Here is a 25,527-nt window from a genome sequence, read left to right as displayed (position 1 = left end):
GCCATTTCCCACAGGGAAGAATCACACTTGCTTCTCTCCTATGTCATACAAGTATCTCCTCCATCTGCCACAAGAGCCCTTCTTGCCAAGGTCTTCTTCTCAGGCCTGGTGAATGTTTGGAGTAACAACTGCACAAGGAGATGCCAACAGGGAGCACCAACACCCTCTGACAAGCAGAACTCCGGGGAGAGGCTGAGGGTGGGGGAGAATGCCAGCGTCTATGGCTCAGAGGCTCAGTGCTCCCTGGGGGGGGGGGGGGGAGTGTCTCACACCTATTTCTCAAATTCCAGGGCCTGAAGATCAAGTTCAAGACACATCATACAGGGCGCACATACTGCCTGCTTTAAGCGGAGCCTGAATACTTTCTGACTTAAAGGGGCTTCATCTTCTTGGGGCCAAAATCAACCCAGCACCGCCTTTACCTCTCTTCACTGCTGAGCTCTTTGAGCTCTCTGCTGAAGCTCCCTCTCCTGCCTGGCCCAGCCTCTAGAACCCTCCTGCAGAACCTTGCTCCTGGGGGGCCAGGCCACAGTCTGAGGAGAGCCCTAAAGTCTGCTCCCTCCACGTACAGGCACAGACTTCCCCCAGGGTGTCCAGCAGCGCACTCCCAGACACACGTAAATCACAGTCCTGTGTTCCTCAAATGAAGGCAAGAAAGTCTTTTATCCAAAAGGAACAAACCAAGCATTCACTCTCCTTTACCCTTTTCAAGCTCAGGCTTGTTGCAAAACAAATCCAATTGCTTTCATCTATGAAAGAAACCAAGCTTGAAGACACCAAGGACAGACTCTAAGCCCTGACACATTCTGGTGCAGGAATGCCCACAGGCATAGCCCGTTTGCCGCCCCAGGGCTGGGGCCTGACTTACGGAAGGCTGTGTAGAACTCTCGGAGGGTCAGCCAGCCGTCGCTGTTGTAGTCATCAAATCGAAGGAGGTCGCTTGGTGAGCATCCCAGGAAGCCCTCCTCCAGGTCCTGCTCCTTCAGCACGTGCTGTGGGCGAGGGAGGGAACAAGGCCGGAGCCGGGAGTGAGCTCAGAGCTGTGGGGTTTGCTGGGACATGGCTCAGGCCAAGTTGGGGCGAGGACTCCAGTGATAGCTTAGTGGGCCATGGGGAGCATCCAAAGCTCTTGGGTTTTGTCTTGTCCGACCCTCCCATTTTATAGATAAGAAAACTGAGGCTCAGAATGGGGATGGGACTGACTTTCCTAAGGTCACACAGTGGTTGGGGCAAAGTCAGGGTTAATGTTCAGGTGTCCGCCATCTGGGCGGACAGACCCCAGACAGTTGGAGGTCGGAAGGATCCTTGGGGCCACATGATCTACCCCTTCATGCTATCAATGGGGAAACAGAGAAGAGAAGGGGCCTGATAAAATAAATGCAGCAAATAGTGGCTGAACAGAGGTCTACTGACTCTCAGCTGTGTACAGCTGGAAGGTCATTAACATCTCCCTCCTCCACTCCCACCAGCCCTTGCCAATCTCAGGACTGCACCTACTAGTCACAGTACAGCCCCCAGAAAGGGAGAACTGCCATTCTACTGACCTAGGCCTGCACCCTCTCCTCTGTCTGCCTTGTCCCGCCAGGGGCAGAAATGTCTGTCCTTGGGACTCTGGCAGGGGGGCCATGCGTGGGCCTTCATGAACTCCTCTTTGGATGTGGCCTAGGCCTCGGCGCAGGGGCCTCCCCAGCATGACCAGCCACATGTCAAAAGGTGACTAAAGGTAGGAATTCCAGGCACCCTTGCTTAGCTGGAGCCAGAGGCTCCAGAAAAAATGCTCAGAAGGATATCTCAGAATTAGGAAATGATTTTATTTAATTTGGTGGGGGGCGGAGGAAAGGGAGACAGAGGTATTTTCTCTTAATTTAACAGTCTCGGCTTGGTCTGCTATATTAAAGGCAATTTAATGTGATAATGTTAAAAAAATGACCCTTCACCCAGTGAGTAAGAGTGGTCGATAAAAGGGAGATCAACCATAACGCCCAAAATCAATCTTTCAGAGATGGAAATTTCCCATTGTCTGTTTCTGCATTAGAAATTGATTAACTTTTCATGGGACCGACAAGTTTTTCCGTGATGCCTTTGATTCAGTGTCGACGCAAGGCCCCCTTCAGCTGGGCTCTGCTTGGTGGATTTATGAAATGGACTTTAAATACATTAAATTTAAAGAGGAAATCATAATCCAATTACCATGCTTGTTAATGGCATCAGGTGCCTGGGGACACATCTCTGCCAGGTAAGAGCAACATGACCAGGAAGGTTCCGTTTACTTGGCAGCCACCTGGGAGCCATGCGGGCTGGGGGTGCAGGAGCCCACACCTGCCTCTGTCCGGGGCAAGCCAAGCCGCCCGTCCTAGGCGCTCCCTGCACAGCCTGTAGCCTGGGGAACCACCAGATGATTCCTCCTGCAGGGAACGGTAACAAACAGGCTTTTCCCAGAGCAGCTTGGGTCATCTGTGGGTTTCTGGCCCTGCCCTTTGGGGTCTTAGCTGGGGGCCTACAGCTGATGGAAGGGGTGATGGCTGGTTGGCATGGCTGAGATGGTGTGTGCCTGGGAGGCTGTGGGTAGCAGGGCTCCTGGGAGGCAGGCCCTGAGCCAATGTGCACATGTTGCCCGCGTGTGAGTGAGCGGAGTGGGGTCTGCAAGTGCCTTTGGATCTGTGCTTCCCAATGCGCTCCCCGGAAGCAGGCTCTGGCCTGGTGGGAGCAGAGGGCCATGAGAGGGGGACTCTGCATGGCAGGGCTTCTGGGTTACTGTTCCATATTCAGGTTTTGTGGGCATTTGCTGGCCTCACAGACCTCGAGAGGACCAGGTGGAACTTTCTGGTGGGAGCCATTCGCCCCTGGGAGACCCCTGTGCTGTGAGGAGAGCAGGTGCATGCACACCAGCCCACCTGGGGTTCATCTCAGCGCTGTGATGTCCTAGGCAGTGGACAAACTCAGGCAAACTACTTGATTTCTTGGAGCTTTGGAATTTTCATTTAAAAATATCTGTGAAGTGGAGGTAATAGTAGTGCCTGCCTCACAGCAGAGGACGGCAGAAAGGTTTAAGGAGGAAGTAATAGCAATCAAGATGATGCCAATGACATCGATACTGACCCCCGTCACCTACTGAGAACCTACCCTGTGCCCAGTACTGTGCTCAGCACTTCACATGTGTTAGTTGTTTAACCCTCCTGATGACCCTGTGATGGTCACTGACCAGAAACAGAGGCACAGCCCCGGCAGGTGTGGCTCAGTTGGTTGAGCATCGCCCCGCGCACCAAAAGGTCGCTGGTTCGATTCCTGGTCAGGGCACGTGCCCAGGTTGTGGATTTGTTCCCCAGTTGGGGCACGTGCAGGAGGCAACTGATTGATGTTTCTCTCTCACGTCGATTTCTCTCTCTCTGTCTCTCTCCTTCTCCCTTCCTCTCTCTCTAAAATCAATAATAACATATTAAAAAAAGAAAAGAAAAGAAAGAAACCGAGACACAGAGAGGTGAGGTGTCTCCCAAGACCCACTAGCTAGGAAATGCTGGAGGTGGGACCTGAGTGCAGGCAGCTGGACCATGAAGCCTGCACTCTCAGCTACCACACTGCACAGTAAGGGACTCTCCGGTGTTTCTTACGCACAGGGAAAGGGCCTGGCTTACTGCCAGGCACACAGGGATGCTCGCTAAGGGTTAGGGCATGCCCCAGCCCAGTCCTTCCTGGTGGCCTGGCCACAGCTTTGATAAGGTCACCACATCATGTGAAGGGTTTCTTTTGATGGCATCAAAGGTGGAGACTCATCCGTATTACCTGACCTCTGGGTGAGCACTCTGCAGTCTCTGCGGACGAGCTTCCCTGGCCCACCACCCTGCTTGGGGAGGCTGACCTCGCCTTCCTTGTACATCTTTGCACCTGCCTGATGTGGCTCAAGGGTCCCACGCCCTTCGAGGCAAACCGGTGGAGCAGGAGCAGGAATGCAGGACCTCCCTACAGCTGGCAGTGGCTGGGCCCCGGTTACTCCCTCCTTGCTTCTCTCTGTCACAGACACTAATTACCCTTGCGCTTCCTTGTTGCTGGACAGACAGACACGTGCTCTGGTTTTGGGGCAGGAGGCAAACCACAGGGCCCGAAACAAGTGTTTTCTCAAAGGAAGAGCAGTGCTTAGGGGTGGATACAGGGCTTCCTGCAAGCAAGCAGGCTGGGGTTTGGGTGGTTGATATCTGAGTACTAAAGAGCACTGAGACCCTAGGGGAGAGGACGTGGGGACGCCCAGCTCACAGCCCCAATGGTGTCCAGTGAAACCGAGCCTGCTTCCTTGAACCTTCCTGCTGAGGAATGTAAAAGATTCAAGGGAAAAAGATTTATTTCCTAATGACAACATCAGAGACCAGCCACTCCGAGGTGTGTGTTTGCCAGCTAGCTGAGTGTGCTTCAAAGCTTGTTTGTAAATATTGGCTGAAGGTGGCTGGTGGCAAGACACTGGCGCCGTTTGTTTGTGAGAGATTCTCAGAGGCCTTGAACGCAAACTCTCCAACTCCCTGGGGAAGGGTTTCTCTTGCAGGAGAGAGGCCCAGGCACAGTTACAAATGACTCTCCAAATGTGGATCTCCCGGTTCTCTTCATTTACATACTAAATGTAAAACCGATTCCTCCTTAATTTTATTTTCATTGGACGCCTACTCACCTGAGCCAGTTCAGAGCTGCCGAGGTGGCCATCACCATCTGCATCCAAGTCTTTAAATAGAGATTCCACCAGGAGGCGCTTCTGGGAGGCAGGGTCTCGTCTGCTGTCCCCTTCTTGGAGTGGCTGCAGGTGGGTCTGAAGTGCCAGAAGGACATTCTTCAGGCGGGCATAGTCGGCCATGGTGCACGGGTCACCTGGAAAAGACGGTTATTGCAGCGAGACTCCTCCCTTGCATGTTCATCGTTCCACTTGTGAAGAGTTTCTGGGTATTTACTCCATGCAGTGCCCGGTGGGGTGCCACTGGAGTAGATGGGATCTGTTTGTCCATCTGCTCACCAATCCATCCCATAACTATTCACTGAGCACTGAATACAGGCTATATCATGAGCACTGATGCAGATGCTGGACGGAGCCTGCTTGTCCATCCCACAGAGTTTTACTGCACCTACTGCATGCCAGTCATATAGCAATTGCCAGCTGGAATGGGGGGTTTGTCCAGGTTCACAGTGGTAGCCCCACAGCGGCTTCAGGGAAGCTGGCCCCAATTTCATTTTGTAATAGCTCATCTTTGCCTTAATCCTACCTTAAAGGCTGCTTTTGAATACTTGGCTTCATAGATTCAGGGGTTTTAGTTAACAGGACTAATAAGCCCTGCTTAAGTTAATTAGGTACAATCCCAGAGCTGGATTACTTCAAAACAAACATGTGTATGAAAGTCTACCACCAAGAAACAAAAGGCAGCTTTACGAAATTAACACCGGAGCACACCGCCTATCACGCGCAGGCCTGGATCGCAGGCGTGCTCGCTGCGGTGTCAGGACCACTCGGCACTTTGGCAGATGAGGCCTGGGAGGCACTCCGACCTCACAGGGGATCTTCCTGGCGGCAGGCCATGAGGAGAAGCGCCATATGAGGCACAGCCAGTAAACTGAGGCTGCAGTGCTGTTTCCAGAGCAGCAGAGCCCCTCTGACCCCACTTCCTCGCCTCCCTGGGGGTGGAGGGCTTCCTGTGTCTGGTTCTGCTGAGTTCTGGTGGGATCCTCACCCTCCACTCCAGGTGGGAGACCAACGTGCTGCTGGAAATGGACTGTCTGGGGGCCTGGTGCTCTTTTTCTTAACTCCAAGGCCAGTTTAGGGCACCAGGTAATAGCTGGAGCTGGGAGAGTCACTATAAAGCAGGGCTGGAGAGCCCCGACTCGAGTCCACTGGGTTTGGGTCCCAGTGCTGCTGCTGCCTGAATGTGCACCTTGGATGAGGTGCCTCCATGAACTCACCTGCGAAGTGGGAGAACGCTGCCTCCCGCGCAGGGCTGTCATGAGGATCAACTAAGATATGTACATAAAGGGATTAGCATGGCTTGGCCCCAAGGGCCTTGTCATTATCGGGATCACATTTGCTGAAGAGCAACAAACCAGGAAGCTATTCAGTGGAGGAAGGACTGTCTGGGAAATCCGTTTCTCCCTCCCTCCCTCTCTCCCTAGACAAGCCTGGATGGCCCAACCACTTTCTCCTGTGCTTGTTTGTGTTTCTAGATTTTCTTCCAACTTGGGGTCAATTGATTCTTGTCAGAAACAGATGCCTGTTACCATTTCCTCCTGCATGTTTATTTAGAAAAAAAATCAATTGCTGTGTTCAATATAGTCAAATCTATTTATTCTCTGGGAGCTCTAGGCTCTGACAGGCATGGCTCTCCCATCCATCTACTGGGCTGGCACCCTCTCTGGCCTGGTAGGGTACCTGTACCCAGGAGCGCTGAGGGCCACCAGTCAGCAGGCCCGAGTCTCAATTCTGTATGGCTGCACAGTGCTGAAAATAGTGGCCTTGTCCCACTACAACCCCCGCCCCCCCAGGGAAGATGTGGCAGACTGCTGGGATTTTCCCTCTTCCCAAGCTTGGATAAAGATGAGTTTTGGCAAAGGAGAGAAATAGTTTTGTATAAATCTTGCCTCCTTGCTTTCAACGGTGAAATCCGGTTCTGGCAAATGAACCAGATGTCAGGAGGCAGTAGAGGAACTTTGGGGTAGGAGGTGAGGGAGTCTTGTGTGAGGATCTGTAGGGCCTTGTCCTGAAGGGGTCTTCAGGCTCTCCTGGGAGCAGGCATTCATACCCGGATGCTGCCAGGTTGCTGTGCACAGCAGATGGATATGGGGTCTATGGGGTCAACAGGAGGATTGACTCAGAAATGCTAGTGGACAATCAGACTCTTGAGAACACACCACAGCAGGGCCACCTAAAGGATGGGCCAGGATATGTCAGATGGACAGAGACGTCTCATCTCGCTAGTCCCCCACAACCCTCTAACCTTCTTTACAGACCTTGGTGGAGCATAGAGCTCCTCTGAGCTGCCTGTGGCCTGGGCCAGGGGTCTGCAGCGAGGCAGTGTCTCCCACACTGGCAGGCTAAGGGAGCCACCGAGGTGTGCCCTGTCAAGGCTGCAGCAACTCCGCAGGCCCCCCCTCCTTCCCATTCCTGCAGTTTGCTGTGAGTTCACAGGTTTCGGGCTTCTCCACCCCGGCCATGGCCCAGCACAGGCCTCCTGGCCAGGAAGGTGTGCACATGTGTAGACGTCAGCCTGGGGGACAGGATGGCGCCCCACTCTCCAGAGTTAGCTCCCTGAGCCCTTGGTCCTGCCCCTCCTAGAGCCCATACTGGCCCTGCTCCTCCCATCCAGGACTAAGGTATAAACTCTGTGCCCAATGCTGGGCGGCACACTGGGGAGACGGTGGGGCTCCGGCCCTGAGCACCCAGGTTGTCCACGGAGGGGGAACTGATGAGGGAGGGTGCTCAGGATGAGACCTCAGGATGAGAGAGGGTGGGGGGGAGGAGGCACAGGGAACAGCATGCCAGGCAGCAGGGGTCTCATGTGCCCTTCCTGCCTCCATTTCCCTCCTTAAAATGGGGGCAAAAATAGCCCCGTACCACCTTACAGGGTCATGGCATTAAACAGCCATTTTCAACCTTTTCCATCTCATGGCACACATAAACCAATCTCTAAAATTCTGTGGCACACCAAAAAAAATATTTTTTGCCAATCTGACAAAAGAATAGGTATAATTTTGATTCACTCATACTGCACACCTATTGTTGCGTTGGCTCTTCCCATTAAAAAAAAATTTTTTTTTCAGTTGAAGGGAAAAAGAGGCCAGTGCCCCTGACTAAATAGTCAGGTACTACATGTTTTAAAAGTTCTGCACAACAGTTGAAAATCGCTGCATTAAAAGAAATGTAAGAGGACTTTGCCAAGGCCAAGTGGTCAGCCAGGCCTGAGGGCTTCTCTTGATGAGCAGAGCCCCAAGGAGCCAGAGCATGACTCACTTATCTTTGTCCCCAGCACCAGTGCCCAGCACCTGGCACAGGTGACCTTTATATTGATGTTCATGGGAAACCCAGAAAATTTCCTCCCTCCCTTCCCACCACTCATGGACATTCCCCCTATGGGGCCTGGTCAGCCTGACACTGAAGAGCAGCCCTGACAGGCCCTTGGAAGGGCCCAGCCAACTTCCTGCCAGGCTGGGTGCCCTCCACGTGGCAGGGCTGGCCTGGCCAGGCCCTGGCCCTGGCCCTGGGCTTCCTGCCAGCACGTGCTGCCAGACCAGGCCTCTTTGGCAGATAAAATATTGATCAGCCTGCTGAGGAGCCCAGAGTGGGATCCCATTTTCATGTCAGAACTTGGTAATGAACTACATTTATCAAGCCCGTTCTCCATGAGAAAGGTCAGCCGCAGATCTGGCTAAGTTGTTATGACACCTCATTAATCTAGTTCCCTCAATAATTGTCCCTCTTTGAAGATTCTAATGTTCTCCCATTCCAGCCGCACTCCCTCCAGGCCGAGGGAGATTATTATAGCAGGAACACGGGCACATCCACATTTAATTTTTTGAGTAAAGAGAGATAGGAAGCAGGTAGCAGCCTCTGGAATTAAATGTCCATCAAAGGAACACTTTCTATTGCAAAACAAAAGGAAGCAAGGGAGTCGCTGTGAATGTTCCATCAGCCATGTGTGCCCCTGCCAGGCACACGCAGTGCTGGTAACTGCCTCTGGAGCGGAGCACGATGGCCGTTCCTGCCCCCTTGCACTGCCACTGCTGGTTGGGACAGGCCTGCTGGGAGCAGCAGCCCAGGTGGAGGGCTTGAGGATGAGCTGGACCATGGCACAGCTTCAGGAAAGGTCCGATCTCACCAGGGCTCTGATCAGTACATGAGCACAAGCTGCCCCTGGCTCCTCTGTGCTCTCAGGAGAGCTGTATATACAAGCAGAATGGGGGGGTCAGGCTGGATGGGGGATCCCCAGGCCCCTATGAAGACCCCATCCCCGATGGCCTCCAGGGTGCTGGCAGGTCCCTCACTGGGGCAGCCCTGTACTTCAGGAGTCCCCTACAAACCCCAAATGGACTGCAGGACACAGACTACTCAATTCACAAAGGAGCTCCTCTGTCATTAGCAGAAGCAATCCCCTTTGGGGATGGGCGTGGGCGAAGGAGCAGGGCTGAGAAGAGAAGAGGTGCTGGGTGAGGCCGGTGCACCATGCTCTGAGATTCCAGCATGTGGGATGTGGGCAGCTCGCTTCCCAGACCACACACAGGCTGTCCCTTTGGAAACCACACAGCAGCCAGCCAGGCCCGAGAGTCACACCCACTAGACTCCAGCCCTTCTTGACTTGGCAGGGGGCCCAGCCTGTAGGCTCAGATCCTGAGACCCTCACATGGGAGAGCCCCCAGAGAAGTCTGAGGGAGAGACTAGATGTGCCCACGGCCTACTGGGTCTGCTTGTGGGCAGGCTCCTCCCAACCCCCACACAAACATTAGCACCCCTGGTCCCCACCTTGTACCCAGCCCCCCTGAGAAGCAATGTCACTTGCCGCTTGACAGAGCTGTCATTACCACCAAAGCAAGAACTTGGCTCAATCGTCTGGCACTGATGTCACAGATGAACGTGGTTGTGTGACATGGGCCTCAGTTGCGATGTGCCATTCTGAGGTCTATTTTGAAACCGCTAAGCTGTGCAAACAGCAAAGAGCATTTTACTCCCAGATCAAATTTATGAGCTGCCTTAACTTTACTGGAGTTTAGCTTAAGAGGAACAGATGTTTGACTTGGTGTAAATTCAGTAACATTAACAATCTTTCTGCTGTCATTTCTGGGATAATTCAATTAACAAGAAATGCCAAAACCAATGGGTTTATCTTTAAGGCACATTTTCACTAACATGATATAGTTTTACTGATGGTGTTGACTAAGCCACACAATTCTGAAAATTCCAGGAGACTGTTAAGCACAATAATTTGGTCTCTTCACAATCTCCAAACACACAAACAGATGTATTGAAATTATGCCACATGTGACCCCTTGCTGGCTGTTTCCTGGGGCCTGTGACTTCTGAGCAGATGGGTCACTGTTGCCCACACTCAAGAAACATGGGGAGGTGTTCACACCATGGCCTAGGCTGTAGCCACTGGCTCTTCCCATTGCCTGCCGGAAAGCTGGCCTGCGGATTTTGCTCCCAGGTGCTTCCTTCCTGAAAAGCCCTTTCTTCAAATCTGACCCTTTTGCAATGGCCCAGCTTCACAGAGTTGCTTCTGTCCCCTTCAAGCCACACAATCTGGCCCCTTGGTCCCTTAAGTCTGAGGACATTGTCTTTGTCTCCCTCTTCTCCAAACACTGTGTCCCATGCCTTTTCACGTCCTGCGTGAGAGTCTTCACTCTCTTAAAGAACCCAGCCATGGAGACCCTTGGTGGACATGGTCACAGGCCACAGGGCACTGGTGACCCTCTGCCTGCCCACAGTTTTGGAGACGCTCAGCCTGTCTCCCGCCCCTTCTATCACTCAGAGCTCCACTCCAGTCCTCTCCTCACTCGCTCTTCCCACCCCCGCTCATTAATACCCTCATCCTTCCAGGTCCCTCAGGGGGCCCGGCATACAGCTGGCCAACTGTCCTTGGTCAGTGTTCTCTGCTCTTTCCCCTGGAAGGTCCTATTTGTCATCCCATCTGCACGCTCTGGGCTCCTGAAGGCACAGCGCCCACTTTGGGCCCACACAGAATCTGCACATCTAAGGCTCTGCATGACCTACAACCCTGCCTGGGCCCAGCACACACGCCAGGCTGGCCATGCGCCTCCCCCCAGCCGCTGCACTGGAGCCCATCAAGCCTGCCTGAAAACATCTACCTCCACTCGCACCTGAATGTGAAGATAAACCCTCATCTCCATTTTCACCCCAGCATCACCCTAGGTAATTTAAATGAACAAAACCACCCAGGCCTTTGTTTGATAAATGGCACATTTGCTCATGAATGCCTGGTTGAACGGTGTTGCTGGACAGTCTGCCGTTTGACATTTACCATCCCCTCTTCCATTCCTATTAGAGAAAGCAAAACTGGTTGGACTCCTGAACAAGGGATCCACACACACTTTTTATGGTTGACTGGCACATCTGTCACGGGGCCCCAGAGTGAAAGAGTGATGTTTGGAAACTGCAAGAAATGCCAAAGCCCTCCATGCACGCCCCACTGAGGAGGAAAGAGGCCCCACGCAGGCACCTCTCGGGCAGGACTCGCCTCCTTCCCCCTTTCTCCAAAATAGGGCTCTTCCTACCCTGTCTCTGTCCTCCCAGGACTCCTCTGGACAGGGTACCAGCACTTTGGGCCAGCAGGTGAGGAGACTGGGGCTGGGGAGGACTCTGAGCCCATGCCTGGTGTGGCCCCTGGTGTTTTTCTCTCCTCGGTGTTGCTCAGGGTGTTTGCTCAGACAAGGTAATCTTCAGCTTCTGAGCCAAGCCCAAGAGCCACTAGTTGTTTGTTTGTTTTTTATAGATCCTGCCTCAGGTTTCTTTGTATAAATAGCATAGGATGACACCAGCCCCATGCAGACAGCAGCTCAGGGGCTACACCAGTCCTTCCACCTTCAGAGAGGCTTCTATTCTGGAACCTCCGTGGGAGCCTGAGCACCTTTGGGGGCCTGAGCTGGAACCTGAGCTACAGCCACAGCTGCAGCTTGGGCCTTGGTTTGAACCTTGCTTGGCCTCTATCCAGCAGAATCTGAGACCTTTGGCGATGTGGGTATGAGCACATCTTCCAAAACTTGGGGTGAGTGATATAGGCAAGTCGATTGAACTTGTGGCTGCTGCCCTTTGGGATCTTGGGCTTGACCTCCTTGGGCTTTACAAGGGCCTTGATAGCTGCAGCATGTGCACTCACGGCCTTGGTGTTGTCGGCCTGCATCTTCTTCAGGCCCTTCTTGTAGTGCTTCTTGGCAAAGCTCATGTTTCTCAGGAACTTGAGGTCAACCCCCTTAAGACATCTGTGTCTTTGTGGTTAGGGTTTCTTAATGCCATTTCTGTGCCATTTTCAGTGTGGTTCTTGGACTTGGCCATGTCTGCTCCAAAGCTCGTGGCTCCTGGAGCACCTGGGCCTAGAAGAGGAGCCACTGGGTTTTAAAAGCAGCAGAAGAAATGTTGCCCCTTTGGTGTGAGGATGTGTGGACTGCCAATCAATGGCATCGAACTGGGGTTTTCAGGAGGGCACTGCCCCCATGTTAACAGGTTCCACATTTGCACTTGTAGAGCTTTGCTGGGCCTGTGGGGACATGTACTTTAGAAGGGACGGTAGTACAGAAAAACTGACTTCTTTCTTTTTCTCTACCTGAGTAAAACTTGCTTTGTTCTCACTCTAATTCTTTCTTGAAATCTTTCCTGGGCAAGTCAAGGACGTGGAGGTTGCCTGACACGTGAAAGGTCCTGGACCTTGCAGGGGCAGGGCCGGCCCCCAGCACAGAAGCAGCCTGGGGCTGGCTCGGTGTCCAGAACCCAGAGCCTGGTCCTGAGAGGAGCTGGGCCAACGGGGAAGGGTGGGCCATGGGACTGAAGAGGAAACCAGGGTGTGGCTCCTCTTCCAGCACATCGAGTTACTCCAGACACAGCTCTGCTCTCTGCACTCCCGGTGGTACTTTGCAGACACGCTGACTCTTAGTAGATTCACAAGCTGGGAAGTTGTTAGGCCCTCTTGGCTACCCTTGTACATAAGTTCTCTGATCCCAACAATGGTCTCTTCATGCCTTATCTGGCATGAAAAAGAAATCGGATGCTTTAAGAGGGTTCAGGATCCACAGGGGATGGGAGCGACAGGGACCCTCCAGGATGCTCCTAAGGAGAATGCATACAGCCAGGAGCACACCTGGGGGCAGACAGGTGGGGCCAGTGGCCCACAGCTTGAATTTCTTCACACCTGAGACCCCGGGCAGGTGCCCTGTGTGTGTCCCTGTGAGTAAGGCACAGCCTGCATGTGTCACGATTCGCACGCTTTGCCTCAGGCTGGGGAATGTTTACCTGCTTCTTTTGAGTTGGGCTTTGAAAAGGTGATTAAAAATTTCATAAAGAACTTTCCACGCCAAAGGCCAAACCACCTGGTGAGACTCAACAAATGCCACTCGATGCTCATGGCTCCTAATAAAAACAGGAGCCACTGATTAAATACGGTGATCCCACTTTCACCTTGATTTGTGTTTTCCCCACTAAAGGTGGTCTGTTTGATGAGTAATAGTGTCCTGGGAAGATTTTCAAGAGCGTGGGGTGAGACACTCTTTCATGGCTTTTGAGGCTGCATGCAGAGGACACTGGATAAAATGTCGTTACACACATAGATGGATAGACAGACATGCACCCACAGGATTTGGGTGTGCAGCCCAGTGACACTGGTCCTGTGCCAGCAGCTCAGCCCCACCCTATCTGCATCTTAGAGATGCCTACACAGCCCACCCGGCACAAATCATAGGTTACAGCCCCAAGAGCAGGGGTAAAGGCTTTGGAATGATACAGCCTCACTTTATTGATACGGAAATGGAGGCCTGTAGGAACAGTAAGAACCTGCCTTGGGGCCAGGGCATTGGTGGTGGAGCTGGCCTATTGCCTACCTGGATTTTGTGCCCACATTCTTGAGGGCCTTGCCTGACCCAGTTCCACCTCCCTTCTCTTCTAATTCCAGTCTTTCAGCTCTTGTAAGAAACCCCATGAGAGGTAAATAAAGCTGTGGGGAAGGAGCAAGGGGATTGTGATGGGGAGAGGAGAGGGTTTTCTATGGCAGGGGAAGATGTTAAAGCCCTGCCCAGACTTGAGGGCCACTTCCTGGGCAAATCTTATTATCACAAACACAATGGCGGGTCCTGACTTTTCCTGCCAACGGCCTTGGCTCAGAGATCTGGGGTGTGGGCTGACCCTCACCCAGTGCCTGGAAAAATCGGGATCCACAAGGATAGGGGTTTCAGTTTCCAACTGAGAGAAGTGACCTATAGCCACCCAATCCCCAGGGCCAGTGTCCCTTCCGGGGGAGCAGAGCCACACTCAGTGAGGACATTTACATGGGAGCCAGAGGCTGACCTGTGTCAGGTGGAGGGTGGTGCTGAGAGTGATGGGAAAGAAAATTTTGAAAGCCCCATGTTGCAGGATGCTCTTCAGGGCCCTCAGTCAGAGCCACTGGAGTACAGATGCCCTTGGGAAGGGTGGTGTGCATTGGACCCTGGCCTGAACCGAGAGGGCCTCCAACGCCCCGTGTCTGACCTCTGGGGCACTGGAAGGCCCAGGCCCCACCCAGGTCCAGGTCATCACCCAAGGGAGGAGGAGGCCAACAGGAGATCTCTATCTCTACTCCACTGATGGTTTTACTGCTTCCATTCAAAAATCTCTCCTTTTTTGGGTGTAGAGCCTAGAAATGTTTCAAGTTCTTAGTTGATATTGCAACTGGTACTATTAACTTCTTAACAGTAGCTTTGTGTTCCAAGTGAGGTGCTCATGTCATAGTTGGCCTGTGTCTGCCACACTTACTCAGAGCTTTTCTTAACCCTCTCATCTCTGCTCTCTTCCCTGGGTACCCCCTCTTCCTGGGGCCTCCTCTAAGTGACAGTGTTGGCTTTAGTCACTTCTCTGATTTGTCAGGTCTTCTCTTCTTGCAAAAGGCAAACTGACTAGCACTTGGGCGGGGACTTGAGTGGGGCATAGTGTGGGGCGCTTCTGGGTGCTAGTAAGATTCTATTTCTTGATGTGGGTGCTGGCCATAAGGTATATTCTCTGTGAAAATTCGTTGAGCTATACACTTATGATTTATTCATTTTCTGTACATGTTATGCTTCAATATTATGCTTATTTAATAGAGATAACCTGATGTTTCCCAACATCTGGAAGACATAAGTTGATTTCAGTGGGGTCTTTGTCCTTGGCCAGGCACAGACCTGGGGACATGGAGGAGGGAGTGGGGGACTCACAGGAGAGGGTCACCATGTGAAGCAGCAGCAGCCTATCTGGTCCCTCAGGCTCTGCTCACCTCCTAGGCTCCCAAGGTTTCAAGGACTGAAATGAGGGCTCAGCCTAAGACTCGACTGTCATCGCCCTGGCTGTTGGCTCTTGTGGCCCAGAAAATGGGCACTGAGGGTCACCTGCTTTGAAAGGATCAAGATGGACCCTTCTGGAACCTCACCTCGTGGTCCAACTATGCCTGACTCCCCTGCAGGCCCAGCCTCACCAGGGCTGGTGGAGTTAGTCTCCTCTATGGGAAATGCCCTCCCTGTGAGAGTCCTCTCCCCTTCTGGGTACAGATCGCCTAGAAAGCCATCCCTGGCCAGCTCCCCTCCCCCTTTCTGTGGCAATCAGGGCTCAGACCGTGCACTTGACTTGCAACATTAACTCCCCTATGGTGCTAACTCTCTTCCCAGTGTGCAGCGCACACCGGCCAGACAGCAGGAGCCTTGGGGAAAGAAGGGGGTGCACCCTCTCTGCAGTTACTTTACCCACCATGCCCACAAGGAGTGCTTAGCAGCTGGGGATGAACTAATTAATCCCAAGCAACCTGACTGACACTGAAGGAGCAGAGGGAGATAATTTATAATCATTCTGAACTTGGCTTGGCAGAGATGGCAACGACGTGGCTCCTCCCTGCTCTGTGAACTCATGAGCATGTGAATCACTGCCAGGCTTACAGTAACTCTACATCTCAGGTTGAACACAGGCCAAAGAGGCACGGGGCAAAGAGCTCTGAACCCTGGCCATCGGCGGCACCCCCCTCATCTGGAGGCCCCAGAACACACCCTTGCCTCCCCACTCCCCTCCCCACCAGCAAAGCTGGGCTGTCCAGCTGGGGGAGGAGGTGGAGGTTGGGGGAATGGCAAAGGAGCACAGCCCTGAAAGCCTCCTGCTACTGATTTGTGTGCATACCACCCGGTGGCCGCTGGCTCTGAGTGATTAATTGGGGGCATTAGCATGGAATTGGAGCCCATGGCATCTTCAAGGAGTGGATCTGGGTCCACTTATCTGGGTCACATCCACCTGAGCAAATGGCCGTGATTATGGCTTTTAAATGGCTTAGTAGAGCTAATGGGTCACAGTAAATAGTGTGGGACTAAAAGTAAATATAAAATGAGTGCATCTGCTGGCTTGGAAGTGGGGCTGCTGCGTGGAAGACCAGCAGTGATTATGTTTAAAATGGCAGCAGGTCTCGGGAGATTCTTCTCCCTGCTCATATAGCCAAGTTTCTCAGTGATGGGGGAGGGAGCCCCACTCAGTGTGTATGGGGACTGAAGTCAGTTCTCTTTTTACTTTTTTTTAAAACTATGTTTTTATTGATTTTCGAGAGAGAGGAAGGGAGAGGGGGAGAGAGAGAAACATCGAGGCCAGAGAGAACCACTGATGGGCTGCCTCCGGCATGCCCCCGAGTGGGGACGGAGCCCGAACTCGGGCGTGTGCCTTGACCTGGAATCGAAGCAGCGACCTCTTGGTGCAAGGACTATGCCCAACCGACTGAGCCACACTGGCCAGGGCTCTTTTTACTTAAAAAAAAATTTATTGAATTTATTGGGGTGGCATTGGTTAATAAAATTATATAGGTTTAAAGTGTACAATTCTATAATACATCATCTGTATACTGTATTGTGTGCTCACCACCCAAAGCCAAGTCTCCTTCCATCACCATTTACATCCCCTTTGCCCTCTCCTACACACCTCCACCCCCTTCCCTCTGGTAATCACCACACTGTTGTCTGTGTCTACGAGTTTTTTCTTTTTGCTTAACCCCTTCACCTGTTTCACCCAGCCTCCCAACACCCCCTCTAACCGACCCCTGGCAGCTGTCAGTCCATTCTCTGTATCCAGGAGTCTATTTCTATTTTGTTTATTAGTTTATTTTGTTCACTAGGTTCACTAGTGAGATCATATGGTGCTTGTCTTTCTCTCACGGGTGAATTTTACCTAGCATAACACTCTTCAGGCCCATCCATGCTGTTGCAGAAGGTAAGATTTCCTTCTTTTTTAGGGCCGAGAAGTATTCCATTGGGTAAACGTACCACAGCTTTTTTATCCACTCATCTACTGACGGGCACTTGAGCTGCTTCTAAATCTTGGATATTGTAAACTATCTCTTTTATACTTTTAATTTTCCCTCATTTGGGCTCACAGAACAGGCCAGAGGCTGGGTGTCCGCCTGTCCCATGCACTCGTGTTCTGGATGTGTGTGCAGCAGAGCTGCGCCTGTGTGCTGGAATCTCAGGTCTTCTCTCCCGAGCCTTGTTCCCTCATCTGTACAGGGGGCTCATAGCCTCTGTCCCCAGGGTTGTTGTCAGAGTCGGCCCAGGGTGGCACATCACCCGGCACAGAGGAGGAACACTCTGGGTGGCAGGGAAATCCTCTTTGCATTTTAATGGTCAGATTCCCAAGACCTCGAGTGTGGGTGGTGACTGTGAGGTCCATGGAAGGCTCTGGGAGTTCAATCTCTTTCCAGAAGAAACGCCTCCAGGGCCTTGGTCTCAGGGCCCAGGATAAACATCCCTCTCCCAGGTGGCACTGTGGTGGGGGCACCCATGAGTGACTTTAATGGAAACAGAAATTGTGCTACCTCAAAGCAGGCACATTAATATTTTGTAATGACCGTTATAAACCTGTTCTCTGCATACTGCTAATAAACACCAAACCCCACTCCACATTTCCCTAAGGACACCAGGAGAAGGCAGGGGAGCCATCAAAGAAACATAAATACACAGTTGCAGATGAGCCTAAAACTCATTTCTTTGAAGCTTAATTGATGGGAGAAGCTTCTGGCCCCAGAGAACTTAAAGGCCCAATCATGCAGATATTCGATTAAGCGCCTCTGTATCATGAACCACAATAAACTGGAAATTATTATGTGGTAATTGCAAATACATTAATAAAACAATGATGTGGGTTTTCTCGTGACATAAAAAAGGAATAAAATAACTCACTCAGATAACTTAGCAAAAATGTATAGTCTATCCCTGAGACAGACGGACAAATAAGGGTTACTTGGGTCTCAGTCTTACCAGCCCTTTTGAGATGGGGCCCAGGCCTCTACTCTGAAAGCCCTCGGAAGCATAGCCAGACTTGAGAACCACTGCTTGGGTCCAGATGTGTGACACTTGAAGGTCCTCTGAAGTTACTGCCCAGGGAACCACCAGCCTGTTTATGCTCCTGTCACATGGCCAGGGAGAGAGACCCAGGGCTCTGAAGACAGTGCTCCCTGGACAGCTTCTTCAGCCATTACCTCTCCCCCACACTGCTGGAGAAGACAGTAAAAATGTGTGCAGGATTCAATGACATTTGCTTTACCTGCCCTAGGCCTACGACAAGGCCAAGATGACTATCTTTACCCAGCCGGCTATTAGCCAGCTCAGCCCCCGACTCTCACACCTCAGCGCACAAAGAAAGCTCATGGCCTCTTCCAGCATTTCACTCGCATATGGTTGCAGGGCTCCCTGCCAAGCCGATGTGTGAATGTGTGTGTGTGAGAGGGTGTGTATGAGTATGTGAGTTGTGCGTGAATGTATGTGTGAGTGTGTGTGTGTGCGTGTGAGTGTGTGAGTGTGTGTGTGAGTGAAGGAACAGAGGGTGAGACAAGCAGCATGGAGACCTTTCAGTGAGGAAACCTCCTTCCCATCTCTCGGTCTTACCTGCAAGTGGAGCACCCCAGCTACCAACACCTGCACAAGCTCTAATCCTGCCACCTCGGTACCACCGTCCCATGCCCTGCTCTCTGTGTGTCCATAGCCCGTCTGCCCTTCCAGGCCCACCGTGAAGCATTCTTCCTCTAGGAAGCCTTCGGCATGGACCCCGGATCTACCACTTGCAAGCTGTGCAGCCTTAGGTAAGCCATTTAACTTCTCTGAACCCCATCCATGGAGCAAGAACAATAAGAGTACCTACCCATCTTAGTGACCCACTGCAGGTCTCCAGTGCATTGCAGTCTACCCCTGCCCCGGGCCCACAAGAGTGCGGGTCCCTGCACCAGGTACAGGAGAATGCCTAGTGCCTGATCCAGCACTGACCCTCAGGTACCCATGGCTCCCTGTGTGACCTCCCCACGGCCTGAGCCACCTCATCTCTGGCTGTGGCAGTTTACTCAGCAGAGGGGTGCCCTCAGGAGTCCCAGGAACTGGTGGGGAGATTGGGACCAGGTGACAAGTGGGCAGGAAAGAAGGCTGGCAAGAACTGCCCAAGGGGAAGGCAGATCTGAAGAGTCTCTGGTATTGCCGCTCAAAGCTCAGGAAATGGCAGGCTTGGAACCAGAAGGGACAAAGGTGCTGAACCCCATGTGGCCAGGGGTAGGAAGTGAATTTGAGGAGGGGCCTGTGAGGGTCCAAAGGAGCAAAGGGGCAGATTCTGAGCACAGTTCAGAATCAGAGAAGAGAGTAAACAAAAAGGCACCCTTGCTATAAAGCAAAGACACTGGCAAGGAAAGCGTGGAGCTCCTGTGTAACGCATCCCGGGATGAGCGCACGGCCGCCTTCCACCCACAGAGCCCCGCTAAGTCGGCAAGTGTCAACTTGCTGCATTTTACCCCTCACACCGGGGAAGGAAAAACATCTGGAGTCGGCTTCTGCCTGTTGGCTCCGGCAGGGGCTGTGCGTCTCTGGGTCCAGGCGCCCAGGAACACCCCAACCAAGAGCCGCCCACAAATGTCCTCTCTGCCGTGCGCGGGCCCAGCACCACGGGCCCCTGTGCTTCCACGACACGCTCGCGCGCACAGAATGAGAACACGGCGATAACACGGAGACAGCACGCGCACCCGGGGCGGCAGTGGGGAGGGGTCCTCCGGCAGCCCTGACCGCGACAGCGGGCAGAAGGGAGGCAGCATTAGGTAGGGCTGCCCGGGGCGGGGCGGGGCGGGGCCGGGGCAGCTGAGGGGCCCCGGTCCTCAGCCCGCTGCCTGGGGGTCGTCAGCCCCATCAGGTCTGCGGAGACCCCTGTGCGTCCCATCGAGGCCCCAGCTCAGTAACGGTGTCTGGGGAGCTCATTCTCTTTGACAAAAGAGGGCACGTGTTCTTTCCATTGCGCTGGGTTTGTGAGTAGTTGGGGTGTTCCCCCCTCGTCCACCGGAGAGAGGAGGGTCCAAACCCAGGCAGTGTGGCCGAGTCTCACCCTGTGCTGTCCTGTGGCTCATTTAGTTGTGAAATTATAAAGAGCTCAAGACACTGGGAAAACTTCCATTAAATTCAGTTACATTGTCCCCCCGCCCTTATCCACAGGGGATACATTCCAAGATCCCCAGTGGGTGCCTGAAGGTGCAAACCCTGTATATACTATGGGTTTTTTTCTGTACATACATAACTATAATAAAGTTTACTTTATAAGTTAGGCACAGTAAGAGATTAACAACAACAATAATAAAATAGAACAGTTATATTCGACTGTAATACAAATAATGTGAATATAGCAATACTAGGTAAAGTGAGGGTGACCTGAACACAAGCACTGTGACATCGCGGCAGCTGACCTGAAACAGGCGGGGGCCGTCTACATGCGGATAAGCTGGACAAAGGGATGGCTCCCCTTGTGCGGGACGGAGCAGGATGCTGTGAGATTTCACCGCAGTACTCGGAGAGGCACACAATTTAGAACTTTAGAAATTTTTAGTTGCTGGAATTTTTCCATTTAATATTTTCAGACTGTCATTGACTGCAGGTATCGAAAACAGTGGAAAGTCAAACTGCTGATAAGGGGGTTCTACCGTAACTATATTGTAGCCCCCAGAGTTCCCCTTTCATGGGGATTATAAGAAAATTTGGCAAAAGAAAAAATAGTCACCAGTAATTTTTGAACCTCTAGCAACAGGCCGCCTGTATTTCTACGTATTCCCTTTGTCTCTTTCCCTCCTGCATGTTTTTGCATACGGCAGTCACAACACGCATCACACCGTCTGGCCTTTGCAACAGTCTCCCAGAAGATGCTTGTTTCTGATTGCTCATAGTCCCCACCGTGCAAGGCGAGCTGCTCCCCACCCGCCCCGGACAGCCCCAGTGCCTGTCATTACCCTGCTCACGGGGCTGGAGGGGGTTGGGGCCTTTCCTTTCTCTTGAGGAGGAATAGGCCGGGGAATACTCTGACAGCTATCAAGATGAAAGCTGCTCATGTCATATGGGTCATTATTATGCATTATAATGAGGGCTCAGGCCACCCATCCTAGAAAAATCCATTTTATTTCAATCAGCAAGAAGTAAAGCAGGGCATAGATTTCCTTAACAACTCTGGGAAAAAAAAAAAAGTATCTGGACTTACCCTCTGAATCCTCTGTGAGGAGAACAGAGGGGGCTGAGGCTTGCTTGGATGTGGAATTTCTCCTCCAGGACACGAGCTGGGCCAACAGAGGGCTGGGTGCAGCACAGATGTGGAGACTACCCAAGGCTGGTTGGCACCTGGGCTCCCTGGGAGGCTGGCCCAGAGTCACCTGTCTGTTCCAGGAACACTTGAGCAGCCCTGGAACTTAACAGAATGTGGAATCCAGGGGACTTCTCAAAGCACTGTGTCATCCTTTTTCAACATTGAGTTTTGGCCATCTCAGATCTTCTAAAACCACACATGTCAAAAATACACTTTTTGGTCAAACTGCTTAGCACGTTTGATTGAAGGATGACTCTGACTCTACAGTTGAAACATAAAGTTTTTATTACTGGAGGCTGCAGTTTAGTGATGTTTATTTTGTTGTGTTCAAGGCAGTAAGAGACATTTTTATTAAGACTTCCCACTTACTGGGTTTCTATTTACTCTGCAAGACCTAATTCCGAGTTGTCATTCTGAGAGCAATGCTACTTGAATTCAATCGCTAGATTGTGAATTTCCTCCAGCAACTTCTATTTAGTCAAGGCCAGCATCTCAGTGGGTGGTAATAAATATCAAAGTACAGGATGGTTGAGAGAAGCAAAGTAAAAAACCCACATCAAATATGATTATTGATCAACACTGAACTGTCTTTATCATCTCTATGCTAATTCCAGATATGTACACACCTATTGGCACTTTCATTACATAAATACATTGACATCTGCAGCTGAGAAAATATATTGAGCAATTCAAAACTGCAATCTTTGGAGAACAGATAAAAATACAGTAAAAGGCACTGAACAGAAAAGGCTGTGGATTCTTAAAAGCACGAGATAGCCTATGAAAGATAGTTGGATAGAAACTCTTCAGATGTTTGATGTGGCCTAATTTTTAAAAAGTTTTGAAAGCAAAATATGCATACCAGAAAAACAAAAAAGCAAAACTTTAAATAATGCACTACGATCAATCAGTCAGGACTTCCTGTCAGGATGGCAGCATACGCAAATGCGGTTCTTGAATCCTCCCACAACCACATCAAATTACAACTAAACTACAGAACAACCATTATTCAGAACCACCTGAAATCTAGCTGAACAGAAGTCCTACAACTAGGGATTTAAAGAAGAAACCACATCAAGATTGGTAGGAGGGGCAGAGACTCGGAACAGACTAGTCCTACACCCACATCTGACAGATAAAAATTGGGAGGGTCCTGGCCAGGTAGCTCAGTTGGTTAGAGCATCCTCCTGATATGCCAAGGTTGCAGGTTTGATCCCTGGTCAGGGGACATATGAGAATCAGCCAATGAATGCATAAATAAGTGGAAAAACAAATGGATGTTTCCCTCTTTCTTTCCCCCCCCCCCTCTCCCCATCTTCCCCCCATCTCTCAAATTAATCAATAAAAAAAAATTGGGAAGGATATCTTGGCTGCAGAGGTCCCCTGAGGAGCAAGGGGTCTCAGCCCCAAACTAGGCCCCCCAGCCCAGGGTTCCAGAGCCAGGAAGAGTAGTCCCCACAACTTCTGGCTGTAAAAACCAGGGAGGGTTGAGGTTGACTGAGATGAAGGGCTGCCAGAGTCCCAAGCGTTCCTCTTAAAGGGTCTGTGCAAGGACTTACTTGGACTCACTCCCTCTGAGCTCTAGCACTGGGGCAGCAGCTTGAAAGGAACAAGGGACATATGAGGAGGGACTGAATGATCTGACATTAGGGCGAGAGCTGGGGGACAGCTTTCAGCCAGACAGAAGTGCTGGAAGAGGCCAAAGAAGCTCAGTTCCTTTTCCGAGCTTTCCCTTACAGAGGCAGCAGGCAGGTGCCATACCTGAGACTCCATCAACCAGGCTCATATTGTCCCTCCCACCCTGGTGACTTCCTGAGACCCCGTCATCCAGCTTGAAGGCCCACCCAAGCTGCTTCCAGTGGCTTTTCCATACAACTGGCCTCTCTTGACACATGCTTTGGACTTTCCTAAAGTATCTCAAACAGGCAGCATCTGGCCTCTGCATATTCTGTATCTCTTGCTAAGTGACTGCAGGCCTGGACCAGCAGCAGCTGGCCTTGGTTCACAGCTCGGCTTCTCCTGGGTACCTCTAAGCCCAGCACAAGCAGTAGCCATCTGCAGATGGCTCTGTAGCTCAAGATGGGAGATCCCAGGCAGGCCATAGGCAGTGGCTAACCTTGCATCCCCTTGGAGGCCGCAGAGCCAGGGCACCTGGTACACAGCTTCAGACCACACCAGATTACAACCCTACCACCTTCAAGAGTGACACACTCAAGGGGAAGACTTGGTGAGCTCCAAAGCCCCACTGAAGCAAGTCCTGATTCGTAGGGTCAACTCCTGGACAGAAGCTCCTTCAATGTAGTTGTAGGCTTTCCTTGCAGTCAATCAGCCTGGGGGGTCAATCCCTCCCAGTAACACGCCAACAGTAATGAAGTCTCAACTACAACAGGACAGTGCACACAACCCACAGAGGGGCACACCTGGAGCCTTAGCTCAGCTGACTGAGGAGGATGCACCACTGGGCCCTATAGGACTCCTACTACAGAAGGCCACTCTACAAAGTCTGGGAGACATATCAGCTCTCCCTAATACATAGAAACAAGCATAGGGAAGCAGCCAAATTGTGGAGACAAAGAAATAAGTCCCAGATGAAAGAACAGGAGAAATCTCCAGAAAAAGATCTAAATGAAATGGAGGCAAGCAAGCTATCAGAGTTCAAAACAATGGTTATAAGGATGCTCAAGGAACTTAGTGAGAACTTCAACAGCATGAAAAAGGACACAGAAACCATAAGAAAGAACCAGTCAGAAATGAGTGATACACTAACTGAAATGAAGAATAATTTACAGGGAATCAAAAGTAGAGTAGTTGAAGTCAAGAATCAAATCAGTGATTTGTAATATAAGGAAGCAAATCCTCCTGGACTTTCAATTCCTTGAGGTCAGATCAGCACCATATATTTCCTCAACTTGGTTCTCAAGAGGGCCCTGAACAAGACAATTATTAACTAATAAAAACAAAAACAAATAGGTCATTTCAAAGAGAGTTTATGGGACCAAAACCAGGAGCTCTTAACACTGTGGCCTAAGATTGAAGTTCTCCACAGGATATAATAGACACTCAATAGCGCTGTGTTTTCCTGAGGAGATACAAGAGTTAGAAAGATAGAAAAAACAACAACCAGCCCTTACTGTCCATTAAGGGCCTGCTCAGAGCCGGGTATTTCATAGCTGCTTTATTTCCATTTGTCTTACTTAATTCCCCAAACAGCCCTATTTTTTATTCTATTAAAAAAAATTTTTTTTTAACCTTCACCCAAGAAGTGGGAGGGACAGAGGAGAGAGACAGAGAAACATCCATGTGAGAGAGACATAGCAATTGGTTGCTTCTGGTAGGCAGGCCGACACTCTAACCATTGAGCCCACCAGCCAGGGTCTTATTTTCCCTTCTAGAGATGAAACAGACTCAAAGAATGTAAGACACTTGCTCACGTTCACAGGTGTGGGAAGTGGCAGAGCCAGAAGAACTCCATTCTTGGAGGCCGCGCAGACCAACCATCGTAACTTCTAGGAAGATAGTCACTGCAAGCGGCCCCTCACAGCACTGCCTCCATGCTGAGTTTCACAAATTCACAGCACAGAGAATTATATGTAGTATGATCTCCAGTATGACACATGCAGGAACAGCCTCCTTTTTGGATGTGCATCCCTGTGGCAAAGCCTCCCCTGTAACACGGCAGGGGGGTAGGTGTTCTAGTTAACCCAAAGTTCTGGTTTGAAAAGAGCTCCCAAGGAACGCCTGACTAGAAAGAACTGAGACCCCTCCCATGAGCCCCTCACACACAGCGCTCTGGACCTCAGAGCCAGGCCTATCTACCCCCACGGACTTCTGAGTCTCCCAGCACCAGAAGGCAAAAATACACACTGCACCGCACACGGAGCTGGCCTTGCTCTGATGACCCCGGTCAGAGCCTTCATTAGCAACAGCAGCAGTAGCAATGTCACCTAGACGCTCTGGCTCAGAGCGGCTGGTCACAGGTGGGCTGGCCAGCCACCTGAGCACCAATTTAAATTACACTTTGATCTAGATACACTTGCTCAAACTTGCCTGGAGCTTCTGGAGAAAATGAGCCATTAAGAGGCCAAAACACATCCAGAGCAGTCGGCCTCCACCCCAACCCAGCACAGACCTTACAGACCCCAGCTCTGCCCGTGAAACTTGGAGGCCATAGTTCCAGGGGTTTCCTGGTCAGCAACAAATGAAAAATACCTTGTGGACCAAGGAGTTAATGC

At 51.4% G+C, this 25,527-nt stretch overlaps 1 protein-coding gene and 1 non-coding gene across 2 annotated transcripts in view; one reads left to right on the top strand and one right to left on the bottom strand.

The window, feature by feature from the left end:
• FSTL4 (follistatin like 4) overlaps window positions 1-25,527 on the bottom strand; it is a 349,807-nt gene that overhangs the window by 98,459 nt on the left and 225,821 nt on the right. Inside the window, exons 4-5 of the mRNA XM_016197562.2 lie at window positions 4,655-4,848; window positions 869-992 (exon numbers count right to left, since the gene is read on the bottom strand). Coding sequence (XP_016053048.2) covers window positions 869-992; window positions 4,655-4,848 — 318 coding nt within the window. The remainder of the gene's footprint in view (window positions 1-868; window positions 993-4,654; window positions 4,849-25,527) is intronic.
• On the top strand, window positions 24,264-24,390 carry LOC148093222 (small nucleolar RNA SNORA25). Its single transcript, XR_015714471.1, has one exon. It is a non-coding gene; the product is annotated as a small nucleolar RNA SNORA25 (small nucleolar RNA).

Source organism: Miniopterus natalensis, chromosome 4 (genome assembly GCF_054644295.1).
Source record: "Miniopterus natalensis isolate mMinNat1 chromosome 4, mMinNat1.hap1, whole genome shotgun sequence".
Lineage (NCBI taxonomy): Eukaryota > Metazoa > Chordata > Mammalia > Chiroptera > Miniopteridae > Miniopterus > Miniopterus natalensis.
Note: the sequence above shows the minus strand (reverse complement) of the source record. Positions and strands in the feature narration are given on the sequence as shown.